This window comes from Betta splendens, chromosome 5 (assembly GCF_900634795.4).
Source record: "Betta splendens chromosome 5, fBetSpl5.4, whole genome shotgun sequence".
In the NCBI taxonomy this organism is placed as follows: domain Eukaryota; kingdom Metazoa; phylum Chordata; class Actinopteri; order Anabantiformes; family Osphronemidae; genus Betta; species Betta splendens.
In genome coordinates, this window is record NC_040885.2 from 16,982,614 (window position 1) to 17,001,085 (window position 18,472).

At 48.2% G+C, this 18,472-nt stretch overlaps 1 protein-coding gene and 1 long non-coding RNA gene across 2 annotated transcripts; one reads left to right on the forward strand and one right to left on the reverse strand.

The window, feature by feature from the left end:
- Window positions 1-3,817: 3,817 nt before the first annotated feature.
- On the reverse strand, window positions 3,818-15,793 carry slc2a1b (solute carrier family 2 member 1b). The gene is given in 14 exon segments (XM_029150393.3): window positions 3,818-5,954; window positions 6,033-6,116; window positions 6,118-6,237; window positions 6,313-6,414; window positions 6,490-6,512; window positions 6,515-6,593; window positions 6,701-6,757; window positions 6,759-6,889; window positions 6,984-7,080; window positions 7,082-7,147; window positions 7,251-7,491; window positions 7,605-7,765; window positions 9,797-9,895; window positions 15,400-15,793. Coding segments are annotated over 14 exon segments (1,476 nt in total). The 5' UTR covers window positions 15,415-15,793; the 3' UTR covers window positions 3,818-5,753.
- Window positions 8,977-10,040, forward strand: LOC129604126 (uncharacterized). Its single transcript, XR_008694781.1, has 2 exons — window positions 8,977-9,374; window positions 9,510-10,040. It is a non-coding gene; the product is annotated as an uncharacterized LOC129604126 (long non-coding RNA).
- Window positions 15,794-18,472: the final 2,679 nt, after the last annotated feature.

Below are 18,472 nucleotides of genomic sequence, written 5' to 3' on the forward strand. Positions count from 1 at the left end.
ATTCATGCCTCCTCATCCTGCCTGCCTCCAATCCTCTCTGCAGCGCATCGGCGCCGATGAAAGATCCATGTCTCTTCACTTCACTAAATCCTAAATGGGCTCTTCTGGGTCGGATTTTTTTTGGAAGCAGCTACAAGCTACAGTCTTCATTATAGCAGCAAATATCAGCCGCCTGGAACTAAATTGAATTTATGCTGGATCTTCTGCACAAAGACCATCCCAGAGGTCATCTCGCCTTCCTCCTTTACAGTGAGAGGCACAGTGGATGTTGTTTAACTGGGAAGTTGGAACCAGGAAAGGAAGAAAACATCCTCCTGACACTTCACGGGTCCAAACTGTTTGTACAGAGGCCAGGCTCTAAATTTGTCTGACCTTAGATACTGTAGAGAAAACGAATTTGCTCCAGGGGACACTTGTACTTGTTCCTTTTCATCAGCCTCCTTCAAAATGTCAAACTTGCTTTTCACCTCGCAGACGAGCGGCTTCAACTGCACGTGTCCACCGGCGCCGTGCTCCAGCAGCTAATGACAATTAGTCCTGCTCTTCATTAGAATTCAGCCGCGGCCGGAGGGCGGCCGACCGCCTTATTAAGTCTGACCTCAGGCCGGAGAGAAGCCACGCAGGCTCCTCCTTCATCCTCCTCCTCATCCTCACCCTCCTTGGCTCCTGCCCGACTGTCGCGTTCCTGTCGGCCTCATCTGCAGGTTCATGTGGTTGTCGCGCCGCTCGCTCCGTGTCAGTCCTGCACGTCTCCGCCTGTCACACATCGTCACGGCTGATGTGGGATGTCACAAATATTCACTCAACGCAGACAATGCAGAGCAGCGAGCTCCCGGGCGGCGTCTCTGTCTCCCCCTCGCTCCTTCAGTGCAGAGGGTTAACGCTGCTGGGCTCTGAATGAAGAAGACGCCATTAGCTGTGAATCCGTCTCTAACCTCTTTATAGAAAGCACTAGGTTCTGAGGATTAACGTACAGAAACATATAGAGAGGATGGAATGTGACTGAAGCCAGTGGAGCGTGGCCGTCGAACCCGGAGGGAACGAGGACGTCTGCTTCGTTTGATAAATGGAGTCTTGATTACACACTGTGTCGTTTTTGCTGTTTCTAAACTCGGCTGAAAACGTCTCCGTTGTCACTCAACTCCTGCTGCACCGTGTGTGTGTGTGTGTGTGTGTGTGTGTGTGTGTGTGTGTGTGTGTGTGTGTGTGTGTGTGTGTGTGTGTGTGTGTGTGTGTGCGTGCGTGTGTGTGCGCACGAATGCGACGGACAATGACTCAAAAGACAAACTTGCAAATTTCACGATTATGAAGCTGCAGGACGTCAACGTCAGCTGACACTTGAACCGTCTGATTTTATGGTAATTCAACCAGACAATCCTCAGTGTTTTAGGTAATGGGTCTTTATGTGTTTTGTGCATTGTCATTGTCAAAACAAATTACTACTCTACATACACACAACTCACACAACTCAGCTTTATTTCATCTCAACAGTACGAATGACTAATCAATATTTCTTCCATTTCTTTTTTGTAATTCTTTCCTCATGAGGGCGTAAACTGCTGACTGCGGATGTCTTTAAAATGAAATAGTCATCAAAAGCACATACAATCTCCCGCTCTGCATAACAAACAGCGTTTTGACATTCACTTCAAAATAGGCTCAAACTGAGCGGCCGGAGTTTGATGTTCAGCATTGTGGTAGAAATGCTCTGATCACTAACATCGCTGTCATCCTCTAAGACAATCACGCTTTCAATCCAATCCCTGCTTCTGTGGAATCTGTGGCTTTATCACCGTGACCTTGCATCAAAGACACACACACACATGCACACACACACACACACACACACACACACACACACACACACACGCACACACACACGCACACACATACGCGCACACACGCGCACGCGCGCACGCACGCACGCAAGCACACACACACACACGCACACACACACACACACACATGCACACACACACACACACACACACACACACACACACACACGCACACACACACGCACACACATACGCGCACACACGCGCACGCACGCACGCAAGCACACACACACGCACACACACACACGCACACACACACACACACGCACACACACACGCACACACATACGCGCGCGCACACACACACACACACGCGCACGCGCGCACGCACGCACGCACGCAAGCACACACACACACACGCACCCACGCACACACGCACACACCTACACACACACACACACACACACACACACACACACACACACACACACACACACACACACACACACACACACACACGCACATCCCTCTGGACGCTGAAGAGCTTCGCATCACGTCTGGTGGCAGCGAGCCAGAGAGAGGGCAGGAAAAGGCTGATCAGTGGGGTCACTGTGCTAATGAACGCCACAGCAGGAGGTCTCAGCTTCTCCACGGAGGAGAGGAGGAAGCCAACGGTACCCCTGCCCGTGTCTGATGACACGCCGCCGTTACAGAGGAACATGCTCCATCATTAGCTTCGACTGACTTCCCTTCTCATTAGTGTCATTAGTGTTAGAGGGTCTTCTGTCCCTTAAGTCTGAATCTAAAGGGTCCCAAAGGATGGACGTTTCACTCTGATGGAGTAAAAAGAGGGATTGCAGAGGTGAGATTCAGTTCTCCCTTTAAAGACGAGCAGAGGGCATGTGTGAGGTCAAGCGTGGCATCACTTAGCGATGACAATCTCTAATCTCATTGATTTCAAGGTCGTGCATGAAGCTTTTTATTTCAGTGACCGTCAGTGTTGGGAGACGAGCAGCGAAGTCAAGCAGCGGCAGTCTTCTTGTCCTATGTTTCAGACTTACAAAATGTGCAGAATATTAGTAGAATATATTATTATATATTTTTAGTATTATTTAGTATAAGCAGCTTTAATTATGTGGTTCAACTAAATCACAACTTTAACCAGACAGGAGTCAGAGCCCAGTGGTTCATAGCTTTTAGAGCCATCTGGCTGTTGTGTAACAGGTTAAAGGACCATGTTGGGCTCCTGTCGTGTTATTAATGTGTTAAAATGCTCGACGCAGCTTCATCTACTTCGCTCATATTATTTTGTAACACATGAAAGAACTTTCCTCCTCAAATCTAATATAATTGAAGCTGCTATAATTAGTATTTCTCTCCAGCATGGTTATGTGTAATGTGGAAGACGGAGTAATGAAAACGGGTAATTATCAGCTGACTCGGTTATTTTGAGCTTCATGAAGCATCCTTCAGCTCATCCTTTCGGGTTTACGACCCACATTTCTGCAGAGTTGGCTTGGTCTCACCGCTTCTGAATCAAGTGCAAACAGCCCCCACGGCTTAAGCGTTTACATGTAAAGCACTTTGTGCCGAGAGGTAATAATGCAGACGTAGAGAGGGCCGATCCTGGCTGAGCTCCCAGACTGACAGCTGTGGTAGAGGCAGGATGCGCAGCCCACAGAGGAGCTGGACGGGGAATGAATGTTGTAACGCGAAGCCAGAGTCAGTAGAGAGACACACCAGGGACCTTCCACTCCAAATGTCCGTCAGAAATAAATGTGAGGATATATGTGAGAATGACTGAAAGGGCTGAATGTCCACGCTTTTAACCTGTTCACGGTCGTCATAGGTGATTTACATAGAACATAAACGTGGCCCATTTGAAAAATCACTTGTCATAGTGTTTATATATTCATCAGCCGTGATGCTTGTCCCCACCTCAGCTCCTGTGCTTGGTTCCTGCTGCCCCCCTGTGGCCACGAATGCATGGTCCTCAGCTTTAAATGCACCAGAAGCAATGAAGCAACAAAACCCACAGATCTGTATACATAACTTATTTATTTGGCTAAAAACCACCAAAACAAAGCATATGAAAGCATCAACACACCATCCATTTGTCCCCCAGCAGGGGTTCACATTCCAACACCACGCTCACATCCGTTAACATAAACATCAGAATATGCTTTGTGCGCCAAAATTAAAACACTACTACAGGCATCTCATTAACACAGTCCTAAAATGTGAAATCTATATTTAAACTCTAGTTATGACTGCAGTCATGCTTTGTCGATCCAGACAGGAACAGAAGACAGTTAGATGCAGAGATGCACAGCACAGAACTGAGCAGGTTTCTATTCAGAGAGTTAAACAGCGTAGCTCATGTGCGCAGCTGTAGTGTGCTTCATATTTACAACATCCCGTGTGTTGAGACCTCCAGCCTGCAGCCTCCAGGTCACCATTAACGCTCTATGTACATTAAATACAAGGTGGAGATTTGCACTAGTGATCTAGGGCCTTTGCTTTTACACACAGGGGATGTCACAGTGCTTTCCAGAATCTTCGAGGTGAACTAACTATCAGCAATAGGTAACAACCAATGAAGACTGAAATGGAAACAAACTGGCTGGTGTGACTGTGTGCGTCTACAATTACTTGTGCTTTATACAAGACCAGTATCACTACATGACATGAACAAATGATAATTCCACACGTTCCCATTACAACAAACATCAGGTAATCCATTAGCAGTACTTCAGTCTCTCAAAAACAAGTTTTTACGCCAGGAATTCAGGAAGAAACATCAGTGAGAATCCTTAAAGTGCTGCTAGAAACGTAACGAAAAGAAGGCGACTTGTAAAGCGTGGTGCAGTAAAACCAAACTTCTACATGGAGTTACAGTACAACAGAAACAGGGGACGATGGGAGACAGGTACAAACAACGCCGTCGAACTCCGTGAACAAGGCACCAACATCCACCTAATCAGGCAGTGCAACTGAGCGCTGCAGCTCGACCCGTCAGGTGGAAGTGAAAAAGGCCGACATCGTTCTCGTGTGGTCAGACCTCCACTCGCCGCCGCTCGCACTGCATCCAGAGCCGAGCGAACGGTGGGGAAACCAGGGGGTGAAGGTCGTCAATCCTCCTCCGCGATAAAGCTGGAAGACTGAAACCAGTGGAGGCACCTACGCTCAAACGCTCTTTGGGATTTCTGGCCGCTGAGCGCATTTTCGTCCCAGCTCGTTCTTATTGCACGGAGCCATGAGAGTTTCGTAAGTTGTACAGCTGGAGAGGAATGTGTGAAAATCCACGAACGATGACCCAGTGTATCATTGGAACACAGACGCAGCAGGAAGAACTTTGTCTACCGTCAATAGGTAAGAAGTATTCAAAAATACGTCTGTGTCTTTTAAGTCACATTCATTTCATTATCAAATAAAGAACAGCATTTGTTCAACTTATTCCTCATCGGTGGAGCATCGGGAGCATTTTAGGGGCGGAGCCCCCGTCTGACGGACAAACTCGGAGCTGAGTGCAGTATCTACAGTGCTCGAATCTACAGTGACCGTTTTTCAGTATGATAAATAACATAAAAGGAACTGGCTAAAGCATCTTTGAACCAGATGAAACAGACTAACGATAGTAACAGGGTACAAAACAGAGCATTAACATGTATAAGGAATAGATTCAGTGAAAAGGGTTTTATAAAAATGGTTGGTTCATTTTCCTTCTTTAAAATATATATATATATATATATTAAATATTAAAAACCTCATCCCCGCTCCACATCTGCAGAGCAACATTGTTCCCACCCATGTTTGTGTGACGGCAGCAGAAGACGTCGACGTTGCAGAATCACACATGCCCGAAATGTGGTGACAGTCTGAAGATTGTTCTACCAATAAATCTGTCTGCTTCTACTTAGCAGAGCCTCCTCCGTGGCAGGAAGGGCCCGTCAGCGGGTGAGAGGCAGCCGGGGCTCAGAGGGGGGAGTCGGCCCCCAGGCTGTTCAGCTCCTCTGGGGAGTGCTTCTCTGCGCCGGCGACCATCGTCCGCCGGAAGCCGGATGAGATCTCGTCAAACGTGCGGCCCTTGGTCTCGGGCACCTTGAAGTAGGTGAAGACGAAGAAGACGAGCAGCAGCACGGTGAAGATGATGAAGACGTAGGGGCCGCACAGCTCCTGAAGGGACACGAGGGGAGAGGTCAGACGGGCTGCAGCGCCGAGCGAGAACAAGCCTGTGGGGCTGCGTCCACTCACCTCCACGTACTGGAAGCCCATTCCCACGATGAAGTTCGCCGTCCAGTTGGACAAACCGGCCACCGCGGTGGCCGAAGGCCGGGGGTCCCTGCGAGAACAGCTCGGCCACGATGAACCAGGGAATGGGGCCCGGCCCGATCTCAAAGAAGGCCACGAAGGCGAAGATGGCCACGATGGTCACGTACGACATCCAGGGGGCGCTGTCCTGTGAGACGAGACGGGCACGTTCAGCTTTAACGCCGCCTGCGGAGCCGCCGCGGCGCCTCGAACGCGAACCTACCAGCAGAGCCATGGCGATCGTCATGACGACGGCGGACACGGCCATTCCCAGCAGACCCACCATGTGCAGAGACCTGCGTCCGGCCCGTTCAACCACAAACAGCTACACAGCAGCAGAGCACAGGTTAGTACAATGGAACCATGAACCACGGTGGGTCCGAGCTCGCGTTGTACTCACCGACACCACGGTGAAAGCAGTGTAACTACTCCCGTGCCGATGGTGGCATAGACCGGCTGCTGAACACCAGCCTTCTCGAAGATGCGGGTGGAGTAATAGAAAACCTGCAAAGCAGCAAGAACCAGGTCTGAACACGGGCGATGTGGACGCTTTGGTTGCTCTGGCCCGATCCTCATGTGAGCGGGCACATTCACAGCGTCTGTGAACTCACCGCGTTGATGCCGGAGAGCTGCTGTGAGAGCTGCAGGACGACGGCTATGACGAGGGGGCTGGCGGTAGAGAGGCGAGCGGAAGAGCTCCACGATGGTCACCTTCTTCTCCCGCATCATCTGCCGACTCTCGTCCTTCATCTCCTGCATGTCGGCGCTCACGTCCTGAGTGCCCCTGAGCTTCTTCAGCACTGAGAGAAGCAGAGGAAGGGGCAAAGCTGCTTAACAACGGCTCGCTCAGCTGCTCCGGACACCGGCCGGACTCCAAAAACGCGGCATCCTCACCGGACTTGGCTTTGTTCTCCTCGTTCTTGTTGATGAGCAGGAAACGCGGGCTCTCGGGGCACAGAGGCAGCAGGATGCACTGAATCACAGCAGGGATTGAAGGTGAATCCCATCAGCAGCGGCCACAAGCTGTCGTTGCCCATGATCGACTCCAGTCCAAACACCTGAAATCAACCAGCATCACACATGAAGCGCCTGCTCGGCTTCTAGCAAACAACAACAAGAGTAGAAAATTAGTGGTGAGCAAAGACACTGCGGCCGCCCGACCTGTGCGATGAGGATGCCGGTGACGATGCCCAGCTGGTGCAGGGTTCCCAGGGCTCCTCGCATGGACGTCGGCGAGATCTCCCCTATGTACATAGGCACAAAGCCACCGGACAGGCCGGAGAAGAGGCCGACCACAAAGCGGCCGATGATCAGCATTTCCCAGGAGTTGGCCATTTTGGAGAAGCCCACCAGAGCAGCTGCGATGAAGGCCAGGACGTTGGCCAGGAGCATGGAGTTCCTCCTGCGGACGAAGGGAACCAGACGGTCGCATTCACCAAACTGAACGGAACTCACGGCGCATCGGCAAAACCTCCTCCCACTGGAAGTATATGTTGGGATTGGTTTCCACTTTACCTCCCCAGGCGGTTCACGAAGAGGCCGACAGAGAAGGAGCCAAAGATGCCACCGATGGGGAAGATGGCGACGGTGATGGACCAGATGGCTGTGAGGGCATATTTAGAGATGGGCTCGTTGTAGCGCTGAGTGTACGTCTCGTTGATGAACTTCTCGATGACCTGGAAAAAGGCAAATAAATGGCTGTTATGGTTTTCCTGCAGCTGAGATGTTACTATGGGACCAGCAGGGGGCGACGCTGCACAACGATTTCCCTTTCCTGGAGCAGGAAGTTTACTTGTTGACAAACACGCCCAGGAAATCTGGTGACGGAGGTGAAGCCGACGCCCGTGACCCCCACTGCCCTCCGCTGTCAGCGCCCAGCGTCGCCGTAGCCCCTCGTGCCTCTGTGATTGGGTTACATCACCATCATCAGATTTGTTGTGAAACTCTCGGCAGAAGTTGTGGCATGTGGGACAAATACTGAGCCGCGTCCTCTGAGCCAGAAGGAACAGTGAGGTCGTTCCTCTCTGCGCCGTGTCACATGCAGAGGCTCTGACGCTCTGGACACGGAGCCTGGGTCACGTCTGGCATCAGCTTACACTCACAAGACCTCCCTCAGATATCTGTCCTGATATCATCCAGTACCAGACTGACCCTGACCTTACATTGGTCACATTTACCCTTTAAGCTGCTTTATATAGAGGAGCCTACACTTATGAGGAAACACACCTACAACAAAGGATCAAGTTACAGGTTCACAGGTTTTAAGTTTGCTTGTTTACTATAGTTTTCAAGGTGTTTCCTCATTTTTACATACTGCAAAATACTGCAAGTGGATGAACATCAGTCTGTGCTTCTACGTGTATGTGATGGATTAGTGTCAAATTATCATCATCATCCTCATCACAAACACACAAGACAAGGAAGCAAACGAGCCGGTGCAGATCAGCACATCATGACATAAGGATTGTGTTTTCTCCTCAGAGTCCACTGTCCAAACTACCAGCTGGCTGCGAGCACACAATGAAACAAGCTGCCTATTCATGCCCTCAAGCTGTCAGAATGCGTTTACTGGGCGGCCTGAGCGAAGGGGGGGGTTCAAGGTGAGCATTGTGTCGAGCGCGAAGGGATTCCAATGACTGAAAGCTAAAAATGCAACACAGTTTTAAAATGAAGTTGAACCCCACACAGTCAGCGTGAACAGTCGGAATTCTTTCAACAACTCTTAAAAAAACTATTATCAGAGGAATGAAGAGGCCTTAACCCTTCGCACCGAAGACGTTCCCAAATTAAACCCGTACAAGAACACGTGACTCCCCGACTGCAAAAGCTCCCAAATAAGGAGCGTGCGTCGAGCGTCTGTCAGGCACAAGCGCAGGACGGCGGCGAAGGCGAGCCTTGGAGCCGCGTATCTAATCAGACGCCTGCGTCACGGCCTCCGGCGCTGCAGCAGCTCCCTGCAGCAGTGGAGTTAGCCTCCTAAGTGGCAATTAGCTACAAAAGGATTATCCCGGCCTGTTGACTAACTATTTTTTGCACATTTTCTGCTGAACTGTTCGCATGTGACGCGACTCGGACGCGAGGGGGGGGCGTCGCAGGCGTGAGGGCAGGCTCACGCTGGCCCAGAATGCCGCAGGAACCGCCTCCGTCCGCCTCCACGCGCTGCCGAGACGCTGGAGGCGCGCTGGTGGGCGGGGAACGGGCACCTGAGAGGTGGAAACCAAGGCGCAGCGCCCCTGACTGGACCTCGGTGGGTGAACTCCGGCCCGCTTGGCTGTGGACAGACAGGTGTGGAGCCGCGGGGTGTGTTCAGACCAACGCGGAGCGGCCAGACGCTCGGTGCAGTAAACAAATTCCCAGGAAATGAATGTGTAATCAGTGTACCTGCCTGGTAATAAAACCCCACTGTGGATTCACCCTCAGGCCGTGGAGACATGTCTGCGTAGGTGACTGTCACCCCCTGGATTCTCATTTCCTCTGGCTTTTCCAGCCTGTTTGCTGCTCCAGAAGAGGTCCTTGTTTGGGCATGAGCCCACTACAGTCTCATACAGATGTCCTTGGACCTCTTAGGCTTGAACACTGCTATAATAATCTCTCCCTCCCACCCCCCACCTCACAGCTAATTCTTTCCCGTTGCTCAATCCTGACCCATGGTTCGGCTGCTGCTTCGATCCCTGTTAAAACAAGACACTGGCAGATGTGTAACTTACCGACTGAGGGGCATTGATGACGCCCGTGTTGTAGCCAAACTGCAGGGAGCCGATGACCGCAGCTCCGACGCACATCAGCAATGGGAAGGTGAGTTGCTTCTAAAAAGAAAGAAGATTCATCAGTGACCAGGACCCGTTTCTAGGGACAGTGGACTGATTTGTGCGCTAGTATTGGTTCTGTTTGTGCTGCATGTGGAGCTTTGTGCTTTTAATCACTAAAAAATAAAGATCGACACACACCACAGTTTGTGTCACGTGGGTACGTTCCGACCCAGGCGTCTGAACCTGCTCCACTCTGTTCCTCTAACTGTTATTATAAAGTTCATTCTGAGCTTGATCTCAGCAGATCCCAGCAGACTCTCCTCATACAGAAAAGTTAATAAAGCGGACTGGAGCACGCCGCGCGGCGCAGACAGACCAACAACAGCCCCGAGCTGTGGTTTGTGACGGCTCATCCAAAGCTGCCGTCTTTTCTATCCCGGGACGTGTTATCTTAGCAGCCTCCGACTCATCCTTGACCTGAAAACACAGGAGACGATGACATTTTGCAGGATGTGCACGTACGTGCGGTTAAATGGGAGGCCTCTGAGCTACTGTCACTACTTCCGTCTTCCATATCTGGCCACAGACATCGGGGCCACGTGGATTCACAGCAGATACATCGCTCGTGTTATGGCAACAGCGGACCTGACCTTCACCAGAATAGAAGTCACCTCAGAACTCTCCCTTTTCACGAATCCGCGCAGAACCAGGGGAAATGCAGCCGGACATGAAGTCCTCTGACCTGCAACGCGTGTTTTCAGCTCGACTTCTTTAGCGTTGCTTGTTGTGCCCTCGTCCATCCTAACGTCACTGTGAGTGACAATCAATAGAGCTCGAGGCTCATTTTCATTCCAGTTTCCAATACACAGTAAGACAAAGACTTCGCTGGGTTTCACTCTGTAGAACGTATGTGTAAGGTTCCTCTGATCACACCAAAGGGCTCCAGGCTACTGTTATACTGCAGTACATGTTGTGACACAGGTAGCCTGGGCAACTTTTTATTAAGGCCACGGGAGGCAGAATCCTGCCCTGCACAATGAAAAGGAGCAAAGCAGGAAGAAATAAACCTTTTGTGCGTCTGTTTGGAGCCGCTCCAACCTGCTAGAATGTGGGATGGGCTGAACAGGCCTCAGGACACACCTCCAGCTCTGAGCCACAGGATGTAAACACTCACACGTTTCTAGGCTGGGGCTCGGCCCTTAAAGAAGCAGGACGGAGCTCTGCTGATTAGACGTGAAGACCCAGGGTCCCACCAGATGCTTTCAGTGTAAACACACAAACCCTAGAAGGGAAAGTCATGACCGGCGTTTAAGTCTGAGGCCTTCGGGGAAAAGCTTGAAAATGTCCGACATGTTGGAATCCAGCTGTGAACAGTCGAAGGAAATCAAACAGGCCTGTGACTTCTGTACTTTCAGACTGTATTCCCTCAGTCTGGCCTCATGCAAACTGTATCGCAAAGCGGATGTTTTAAAGTAACACTGGATCGAATAAATACGAATGAAGTGACTCACAAATTTACAGTAAATGATATAGACTTTGACTGAATTAAACTAGATTTATGTGGTTCCTTATTTAAGGAACCAAGAGCAGCAAAATGTTCTCCACTTCCTCCGGATAGAAACCAGTTCTCGGATCCGGCAGCCGTCACGCTACCAACGCTCACGCACATCTTCAGTCTAGTTTTGTGCCATTAGACAAACCCTGTGTGGGTCTCCCTGTGTGGACTAGCTGTCGGTTTGTTGTGTGCGTTTGTTTACTTTCACACGAGGACCTAGTTTTTAGTCACAACCTGACATTTCACGGTGTTCAAAATGTTTTCAAAATCTGTCCTAAACAGGTTCATCTGTGAAGAACATAAACAGAGGCACTAAAAAATCACTGTCTTCTTCTGTCTTGTTGTCACTTAAAACAGTGCCCAGGACTAAATCATCAGTTTGTTCCTTTAGTAAACAAACCTGGAACCAGAGGTTTGGTGTCACTCTCCCACCGGGCTGCACCTGATTTGATGGAGCTATGGAGCATTTCCCTGAACAGACATGAGTCTTTTCTAACACAGACATGAGTCTTTTCAAACACATATAAACATGAGTCTTTTCACACACAGACATGAGTCTGTTCACACATATAAACATGAATCTTTTCACACACACAGACATGAGTCTTCACACACATTCAGACTCATCTCAGACTGTGTTCGGACTCGCATGACGGGTCTGTGCTTTGTTCCTTCGTACGCGGCCCTGTTTCGGGAGAAGCAGAGTGTGTCGAGGGCTCGGCAGCAACTGCACTTTCTGTCAAGTCATGGTTACGGTGCAGATAGAACTGTGTTGATAGCAGCTAGTTGCCGAGTACCGCGGCTTTATTCTGTTCACCACACGGCACAGTAAACACCCACACCATGGCGGAAAACGAGCAGCGCAGGCGCCACCATGCCATTCCTCCTCTCAGTCACGTACCAAAACCACCAGCGTTTTATTGGGTTAACAGCAGTGAGGTATGAATGAGGAAATGAAATAGCGTGTCTCCAAATAAGGCTGCGAGCAACAACAGGTAATATAATGACTTCAGTGTCTGCGTCTGGGCCGAGCATCGTCCAACCAGAGGCCGCTCTGAACACAAATCTGAAGAAGCATAACCGGGCATCCTCCTTGGCACAAGGGCATCGTCGTGTGAACACGTCAGCAAACCGCACTAATTACAGCCACATCAGCTGTCACATACTGCAGATTCTTTAAGTTGTGACAGTATAGCAGTGAATGGAGGGTTGGACGAAACGGCGACAGGAAGGACAACCTGCTGTACAGCATGGCTGAAGCCGACGGAGCGAGAACAGGTCGAGTGTGTTATAAAATGCTAAAACACGCTGTAGCATCCGTTTACTCATCGCAGCTCTAACAAAAGACTGAATACAGAAAGAGCTGATTACTGAAAGGAAAATATGACAGAAAACCAGACGTCAGCTGAGGCTTTATTTCAAGTCCTTATTCAAATTTCTCCTCTTATTTACCATTATTCTGTTCTGGTAGTAACTCAACATTTAACACTTGGCCGCTTGTTTTTCCAGTGCTGCAGTGAGTCAACTCAGACAGACAGTGGGTTGAATTGGGTCGTTGGGTTCACTACTGAAAAAAACGAAATCAAAAGCAGAAACGGGACGCGCCTCCCCACCACACGGTGCCATTCATTGCCTACGCTGCTGCCATCACGTCCCTCCACACGTCACCGCCTCGCTCTCAGCTTACACCACGTGGGAACACGAGCCCCGTCCTCACCTCCAGCTCCGCGCTCTAAAGCCTCCACTTCTCCAGGTCCGCTTTAAAACTGGATCGGTGTTTAATTCTGTGTGGTAGGTGTCATTAATAAGAAGCTAGGCCCAAATAGTTTTAGGCTTTTATGTAGAAAGACAACTCATCATGTCATGTTCTGCTTCTCCTGCTCAGAGTTTGGTAGAAAATAAGTGTAATTATAATAAGTTGCAAAACAGGAAAGGCCTTGTGTTAGTAATAACATGACGTCATGTGTATCAGCACATGCAGCTACAAGCTTAATATGCTGGGAAGTAACCCTGACCTCTGTTGAAACGGAGTCTAATTAATAATGTAATCATGTAATGTTTGCTCGCAGGTCAGAGAATGACTTTTATACAGCCAACCCAATAAAACCTTCCCAGTATTCCCAGTTACTGTTCACTGGAAAACACAACATTTAAAGGATGAGTAATTATTATCATTATTATTATTAAGTTTAAGGTTTTACTCTTGGTTTAGATTTTTTTAATTTGTGAAAGACTGTAAAAAACTGTTTGATTCAGAGAATCTGTAATGAAGCCAAAACAGACCGTCCAACTATTTGCAAGACAAAATCATAAACCGCTGTGAACAAAGCGATACTTCAGCACAGTAGAGAGACATCCAGTAGGTGAATTAAACACGCACTCTCACTGTTCATCTCTATTAAAACAGTCCGAGATCTCTTAATCCCACGCTTGGCCGCAGCGCCTCAGTATTCCCATTAGAACACGGCTGACGGTCGCAGGCAGTCATGCAGATTAAAGCAGGTCTGTCTTTAAGGTGGGAAGAGTTGGCACGCGACTAAAAAGACTGAGGACGCAGAGGAAGTGGTCCTGTGTCATCACAACATCCCGTCCGTGGGTCTGTCCACGCTGGGAAACGCTAGCTCCACTGCCTGGATGAGCACCTTCAGTCTATGCAGAGGAGAATCTGACGGTCAAAGTAGATCTCCAGACTTTTCTTTATTTGTGTTATATTTTAATTTGTACATATTTGACCGTAGTTGACCTGTGTAAACTGACCTGCAGACTTTGGTGAGGTGACCTTGTCTGACATAAAACACGGCCACACCTCAGAAACAATAGCTGCCACGTCAGGTTTGAACGCAGGCACGGCCGATTAATTGACGGCTTCACTGGAAAACCAGCCACCGTATCTCTACTTCAGCAGCGGCTTTCGGACCGAACCTGAGTCACCCGCTGCCGTTTCCGTGCGCTGGACATTTACCTACACACTAGCAGCCGATATGGAAATATGAGCAGGCACGTGCCGCTCAGCCCTGCTGGAGACGAGAGCGATGACGTGAAGCAAAGTGGAAACCAGAGCAACGCTGAGAGCGTGGGGACAAATGGATGCAGCAGCTGAGGAAACATCCTCTCGGGCCGGGCCGACCCGGCGGCTCCACTGGGTCCACTCACGTCTGTGAGAAGGGGCGACGGGGGAGCGTGGAGCCGTTGGTGCCTCGCTGTGACTGAAAGCCGCCACAGGGACCAGCGAGGAGACAGCTTTATCGCATGAAGATAAGTCCGCTGTCTTTTCTGAGCCGCTTCAAGAGATAGTCGTCGTCAGAGATAATGTCAAACCTCACGGGTTCCACACACCACGGTCTCAGGACCGACACGACAACACAACAGTTTGAAATTATGTGACCGATTTTTGGCTTTTACATATTCTTAAATGTACAAGTGTCCTGAATGAAACCCAAAGCAAAGGCTGCCATCGATTAAATAGTCAAAATTTGTTGATTTCATAGTTTAACATGAAGTTTGATTCTGTTTCTGTTGATACATAATACTTCTAATAAAACCTACTCTAGTTTGTTTTTTAGTGTTCGCTGGTGGGTCAGGACGCTTCTTGGGGGACCAGAAGCGGTCCAAGGCCCACACTCACCTACAGTGACCAAAGACAAGCGTTATATCAGATTATAATGCATTATAATAATGGAAACTTGTTTTTGAAGTATTTAAAAGAAGCACAAGATGGAAAAACGCTTGTATTCAGCACTTTGATGCTGTTATTTCTACATTACGGGAACCACAAAACTAACTAAATGTAACCGACCTATTTCACCGACAGTGTCTCGCTATTTCTCATCACTGTAGCGTAACAGACAGCGTGAGCGCGAGCGGCTGCGTCACCGCTGCCGCGCCAGACTCGCCACACGTGGACGAGACTCCGGAGCTAAAAGGTGCGAACTCGTCGAACTGGTTGTGTGAGGAAACATCGGTCGGACAGGTTGGAGGACGCTGGCGAAAGGAGGCGCATATTTACCTTTTCTGGCTCCATGGTGGCTCCGACGACAGGGTCTGCTCCCCTTTGTCTCCTTCTCTTTTCGTCCCGTCCGAACCTCAAGAACTTCCTCTGGACGTCTCCTGGCGACGCGCTCTTCGGTGACCTGGCGTAAAATCCTTCAGGCTTCACGGGGTGTTTCTAAACTTTCCGTCTTTTCTCCTCAGTTCTTCGTACCGGCTGCTGCAGTCGGACCTTGGGTCAGTGAACGCCTCCTTCGTCGTTCCCTTCTCTTTACACCGGTTTCTTTCGCAGCTTCAGGTTTTCAGGATGCTGATGTTTGTAGTTGCAGAAAGAAAGTTCAATTTGATTGCGTTGACAGAAGAGTCACTTAGAAGAGTGAGGGCTTGTCGAGTTATATAGTAAAGATGACGCCATTTTTAGGGGCGTGTCATATGAACAGAAGCGTGACGACAACGAAAGGGCGGAACGATAGGCCTGTAGTAACAGTGTAGTAAAACTATTCTATTCTATTCTATTCTATTCTATTCTATTCTATTCTATTCTATTATATTATATTATATTATATTATATTATATTATATTATATTATATTATAATATAATATAATATATATATAATAAGATTCACAGACTCAAACTACATGTATGTAAAATGTGATGGTCGACTAAAGAGCAAGTCGGCATTATGATTATATTTCTGTCTATGCACAGAAATGTGTCCAACATTTTGTTTACAGATGAATAAAATGCTCTGTACATCAAGTTGACCAAGTGTTTTTTATTTGATTTGTTATATTTACATTTTTGAGTTTGTAGGAAAATTATCCACTGCAACGGGTTCTGTGTTTATTGTCATACTGAAGTATTATATAATAGAAAAATGAAGAGAATTCCCCCTTGTGCGATCTGAGGATCTTTCAGTTTGATGAAATGACATACCTGCCCTGCAGCCAACCTCTGTACCGTCATCTGGACTGTGTGATCGAAAAACAAGACTCTAAAGGAAGACTTAGGCGCTAGCTTTTGTTTGGGGTTGTGGGGAGGTGTCCGGTCTGAGTTTATGTAAAAAAAGAAATAATAATTATGAGCACCCAAAGGGAAATGCACGTGTTTGCACAGTGCATGAAAGGACATGGAAAAGGAAGGGTAGCGTGAATTTGTCAAAATCTGTTCCTTTTGTATTTTGTCTACTGCCTTTGATTCCCTGGGAAAACAATAACAGGGAGACACTCAGGAAAAGGTTGAGTGGGACCCCAAATGAACTCAATTGGTGTTTTGACAAAATGCCTCAAAAGAATAGACCCTGAAACAAGTTTTTCTAGGAACTGAGGAGTTGCGCTTATATTAGTATACTCTCCTTCATATGAGTTGGTAGAAATGTTTTTCACATCACTAAATGTGAAATCTTTTGAACATAAAACATAAAAGTTGTAAAATATTCATGAAACTAAATAATTGTTTCTCTAATTACCTGGAATGTCCAGGAATGCTGAGGAATTATAAAATAAACAATGAGATGTGAGGTGACGTCGCTGATGATGCACAGGTGGAGTCGCGGTTCTTGGCTGAACCATTCAAAATGCAAAAGTAAAAATAATCACGCTGTGCGTTCACGCAGCAGCCGTAGCGAGGGGGAAATGACACATTATAGAGTTTGTTTATATTTGGTTTTGACATGTAAATTCTTTGAAAACCCAATGAAAACAATAACAAACATTTGTTCTTGGTCAGGATGCCAGTTACAAGGAGTCCAGGTTCGCATTGTTTGACAAAACACACAAATCATTCATCAATCATTAATTGTTAAACCCCTCTACATCGTGTTACATCCAGCAGGATGATGACTGCCAGCTCGTCCCAAGGCGGCAAGTCAGCACAGGCCACATATATTACAACTACGCAACCACATTGTCATTATTACAATATAACAACAACTATCACTAAATGTTGAGTCTAAAGTCTAAGGCAACTTCATGCTTTAGACTTTTGCCTGAAATAGAAATGAGATCAGTTACTCCTCCTGTGTCCAACTTGCTAGCTTATCTACTGTAGCACATAAGTCGTGTGAGATAAAAGTGCCTTTGCTGTACGTGCATTGTTGATTTCATGTCAACAATGCATTGCTTCCACGCAACGAATGAATGAAACCCTTGGCTAATTTCCACCCGAGTGAACTGACAGCTCAAATTCTCCGCTTCACAATGAGAGACTGGAACTGGATCTGTGCCCTGGTGCACGTAGGCTCCAATGCAATGTCTGTGTCACAAACCAGGGCGCATCACGGGCCTTCGTGCAGATCACGGCTAAATTAAGTGGAATAAACAAGCTACATTTTCAGTTGCTGTGACAGTTTCCACACCTAGAGTCAAACCAGATGGTTGGATGGTTTTTGAAAGATCGATGGAAAATTACAGGCATACAGGTCTGTTAGAGTTTTCATAACATGCTGTACAGTCGTGGAGTCCCGTAGCTCAACGTTTAGTGTAGGTGTACGCACGTTAATCAACCCACTAACCCAACTGATCATTCTTCCTTAAAGCTGATATCGATAATGTACAAAGACCCACGAGGGGAAATGCGACAGCAGGATGTGCATGACAGCATCCACCTGCTCGCCACACTTGCATCTTTGCTGGAGCTCTTCCGTAACCCCCGCGTAGACGCAACACGGATCCTCCCGGGAGCCTGGGCTTGGGTCTCTCAGAACACAGGTTTGTTTCCTGCCCTGCTCGGCCTGGGCTGTGGCCCTTAAGAACACAAATGCATCAAAGGCCTTCTTTCATCGCGGGGTCATAGAAGTACATCTCTGGTGCCTGTTGTTCCTGTCACCGCTGTTAACAGAACATGTGAGATTAGACCCCGAGATGTCAGTTGCCCCTGGTGGTCTCCAATCTGTCCTCAAGATTTATACAGTAAAATGAAACTTGAGCATAACATGGCTAAACTGGTGGGTAAACAACAATGGCATGCATAGAATTTCACCTTTCTGAGGGTTTAATTGAAGTTTTTCACCAGAATAAAAAAAGAAAAAGTTAATATGTATGAATAAGAGCTTCATCAGTAACAAATACGTTTTTCCACCTTTAAAATCTG